Source organism: Etheostoma spectabile, chromosome 24, assembly GCF_008692095.1.
Source record: "Etheostoma spectabile isolate EspeVRDwgs_2016 chromosome 24, UIUC_Espe_1.0, whole genome shotgun sequence".
NCBI lineage: Eukaryota > Metazoa > Chordata > Actinopteri > Perciformes > Percidae > Etheostoma > Etheostoma spectabile.
Window position 1 is genome coordinate 9,401,244 of NC_045756.1, and position 3,667 is coordinate 9,404,910.

The window sequence follows — 3,667 nt, forward strand, 5'->3', positions numbered from 1 at the left end:
CATTTCTATATTTATTCAGTACATATCCATGTCCTACACTTACGGAACCATGGCATATCCTGCACTTGCTGCTATTGCACTTCTGGTTAGACTCAAACTGCATTTCGTTGCCTTGTACCTGTGTAATGACAATAAAGTTGAATTTAAAAAAAAAAAATCATCATCTAAAAAGACTTGCTGAAAAGTGTCAAACTGCAAAATACAAGCGCCAGAAGACATTAAGACACCTTAAAGAGTTTCTAAAAGAAGCCAAAACAATTAAATAAAAAACATTAAAAAAGGTTAGCTAGCTCCACCTAAGAGGCAACCCTTATACCTATTCACTTAAATATTTTTATATATATATATATATATATATATATATATATATATATAAATATGGTGCCGCCCTGGAACACTGGACCCTGTTTTAACGATCTAAGAGCACAACATGAAGCGCCTGGTGCAGGTGTGTTTGGGCGTGTCCAAATCCAGTTCTGCTAGTGTGACGGAGGTAAAAAGGGTCGTTGCCCCGGTCCTAAAGGGTTGGACTTTGTGTTTTCATTAATCAGTGGTGTATTCTGGGTACTGTGCAATCCACCAATCAGAGGTCCTCTTTAAAACCCAGGTGCGTTTGGACCTTGGAGCATTGCTGTTATGACACCTTCATATTTTTATTAATAATCTTCTTCATGTGTGTGTGCTGCTGCGCTTCCCTGTGTGTGTAACAAGCATAGTGTGTCCTTGTGTGTGTGTGTGTGTGTGTATAACAAGCATAGTGTGCGTCCCTGTGTGTGTGTTTGTGTGTGTAACAAGCATAGTGTGTCTCCCTGTGTGTAACAAGCATAGTGTGCGTCCCTGTGTGTGTAACAAGCAGTGTGCGTCCCTGTGTGCGTAACAGGCATAGTGTGCGTTTCTGTGTGTGTCCCTGTGTGTGTAACAAGCATAGTGTGCGTTCCTGTGTGTGTCCCATGTGGTGTTGTAACAAGCATAGTGTGCGTCCTGTGTGTGTGTGTGTGTGTAACAAGCATAGTGTGTGTCCCTGTGTGTGTAACAAGCATAGTGTGCGTGGTATGCATGAGGGAGCATTTTACTAATTTGTTGTTAACAACAAAATGCTGCGTTATTGACTTTAGAATGCCCCTGAACACACCTCCCTGTAAGACCAGCACGCCCTGAATGCACCTGAACACACCTCCCTGTAAGACCAGCACGCCCTGAATGCACCTGAACACACCTCCCTGTAAGACCAGCAAGCCTAGAATGCACCTGAACACACCTCCCTGTAAGACCAGCACGCCCAGAATGCACCTGAACACACCTCCCTGTAAGACCAGCACGCCCAGAATGCACCTGAACACACCTCCCTGTAAGACCAGCGCGCTCATAGATGCAAAGATGGGCGCAGGTGCATTTGCTATTTCAACGACGCGGGCGCTGGACGGGACACTGACAACTGAGTCGGTCTTAAACTAGCAGAGACACTTGCGTCGGGCTTTGCGCTGCGCTGGGTGCTAGATAGGGCCCTGTACCTCTAACTTGTCGGGTGCCGTGATCAACACGGCAGCCACCAGGGCGCCGGCCGATGCCCCGGCGCAGGCCCCGAGGGATCCCAGCAGCCGGTCTCCGTGGCGGAGGAAAGCTCCCACTGCTCCCAGCTGGTAGATCCCCAAAAAACCACACGCAGCGAAGGACAAGTTCAGGACCGTCATCCTCCACACCTGCACAGACACCAATCATGAGTCAGCTGTAGCAGAGGAAACTGAAAGAAGTACTTAGATCATTTATTGCAGTAAAAGTACAGGGTTTTCCCTGCATTGAGGAATTTTTGGCCCTGACTAAAGGGCTTTAGCCAGCCCCATAATGATAAGAATTCAGATTCAATTCCTCTCTTAATTTCAATTTGCAATTTAACCAAAACAACGGTTGAACAAGCAGGAACATATGAGAGCCAATCTCAGTTTTAGCATCCAGGGTCAGGCTGTATCACACTCTCTTAAATATTAATATTTTCTCATAATCAGGGTTTTATTTCATTTTCTTTATGTAGACCGCCATGTACTGTAGTAATACAGACTATTGATACATATCTTCACTTCAAAACATCCAAACTGTCCCTTTAACCCAAACCTAAACTAACATATAATTGTTTCCTGCGGTTTGAGTTTCTGTACAAATTAACTAGCGTTAATATGCTACTTGTATTAATAATGATCATTATAAATAAGACTCCTTGAGTGATACATTTGTAGCGTTACATTTTTATTTTAATACATTTCCATACAAGCTGTATTTAGTAATACGTTTGGTTGACATATGTAACATTTACAAATAAAGATATAGACACATATTAAGCATTGTTTAACGTGAGTATGTAAAATATGTGGATTTCTGTATGAGTTACTACATGAAGACAACTTTTAGCTAGTATTATTAGGCTAAATGTCCATTAAAACGCCAGTTAGGCTATCATCATCATAGTTAGGCATGGTTTTTTTCATTTTAATATTCCTAAATGAAACGGTTTAATATAGGTCACGTCAGTCCGAGAATAGCAACGTTATCTTGACAGAAAAACAAAGCTAGCCAACGTTCGTGATAACGATAAAACCGTCTCTTACAGTCAGTCTGAAGAGTAAAAGAACGCCGTGTTTTACAACCGAAACCTGTCCCGGGAGCTCATTTTGTCGTGGTTTTATTTACCGCCCACGGTAGCCGGCGCCAGGGGTTAAACAACAACTCGTTACCGCTCCATGTCACTCTAGCTAAACGGTTAGCATGCCTCGCCCATAGCCTGTACACACTGCCGCCGCTGCACCGGAGACCGCAAACACAAACCCCTTCCGCTCATGATTTTCAAAATAAAACAAACACCGCCGCAATTCCTGGACTCATAACCATAGACAGTTAAAGATATAAGCTCATAACATAGATAACAGGACGACATTTACACCAAAAATGGTAGAAGAGCACTTTAAGCCAAGTGTGGGTAACATTACTGGTCGTGAATAATGTTATTTTTTTATTTGTTTTACGCTTACTGTGGAAACAGTTGGTGTCTTGAACTGGACAGTAAAGTAAAGTTAGCTAGCTAGCTGTCTAGCCGAAGGTGAGAGTGAGTTAGCTAACGGTAAAGGTCATGACGTTAGCTCATGATGGCTTGCTAACTGTTAGCCTAATGCATTTATTGAATAAAAACCGTAACTACAATATTAATTACAGTTGCACATTTTGGTTTTCCCATCCTGTACATATTCAAATATTTGTTCTTTTATTTTATTCATATTATTATTTCATGTATATTGTATGCATGTATATTTTTCCTAGTATTTCATTTATATTTATATTCTGAGCTTTGTGACTGATTTTGCTGCTGTAACACTGGAATTTCCCATTTTTCTTGGGATCAATAAACATCTATCTATCTATCTATCTATCTATCTATCTATCTATCTATCTATCTATCTATCTATCTATCTATCTATTAAAGGGTCAGGAAAAATCAAATGTTAATAAAATGTAATTCATATTGTCTGCTTGCATCTCTCTGTCTCAAAAAAAGTTGACAAAACTACACAATTGTTTTTTATTATAGCAAAACTTTAAAAAGCAAACACAAAAACGTTGACAAAATCCAGTCAGAAATTATAATAAAGCGGAAAAAAACATAAGAATTTCAAAATGCCTT

The 3,667-nt window shown here is 40.7% G+C and overlaps 1 protein-coding gene across 4 annotated transcripts in view; it reads right to left on the reverse strand.

The window, feature by feature from the left end:
* The window catches only part of pnpla4 (patatin-like phospholipase domain containing 4), a 7,339-nt gene extending 4,522 nt beyond the window's left edge, over positions 1–2,817 (reverse strand). Inside the window, exons 1-3 of one of the 4 annotated variants that reach the window (XM_032506580.1) lie at positions 2,601–2,817; positions 1,512–1,700; positions 44–118 (exon numbers count right to left, since the gene is read on the reverse strand). In XM_032506580.1, the coding sequence (XP_032362471.1) occupies positions 44–118; positions 1,512–1,691 (255 nt within the window). In that variant the 5' untranslated portion in view covers positions 1,692–1,700; positions 2,601–2,817. The remainder of the gene's footprint in view (positions 1–43; positions 119–1,511; positions 1,701–2,600) is intronic. The other 3 variants (XM_032506581.1, XM_032506582.1, XM_032506583.1) reach the window with 3 other exon arrangements.
* Between the last annotated feature and the right edge of the window lie 850 nt (positions 2,818–3,667).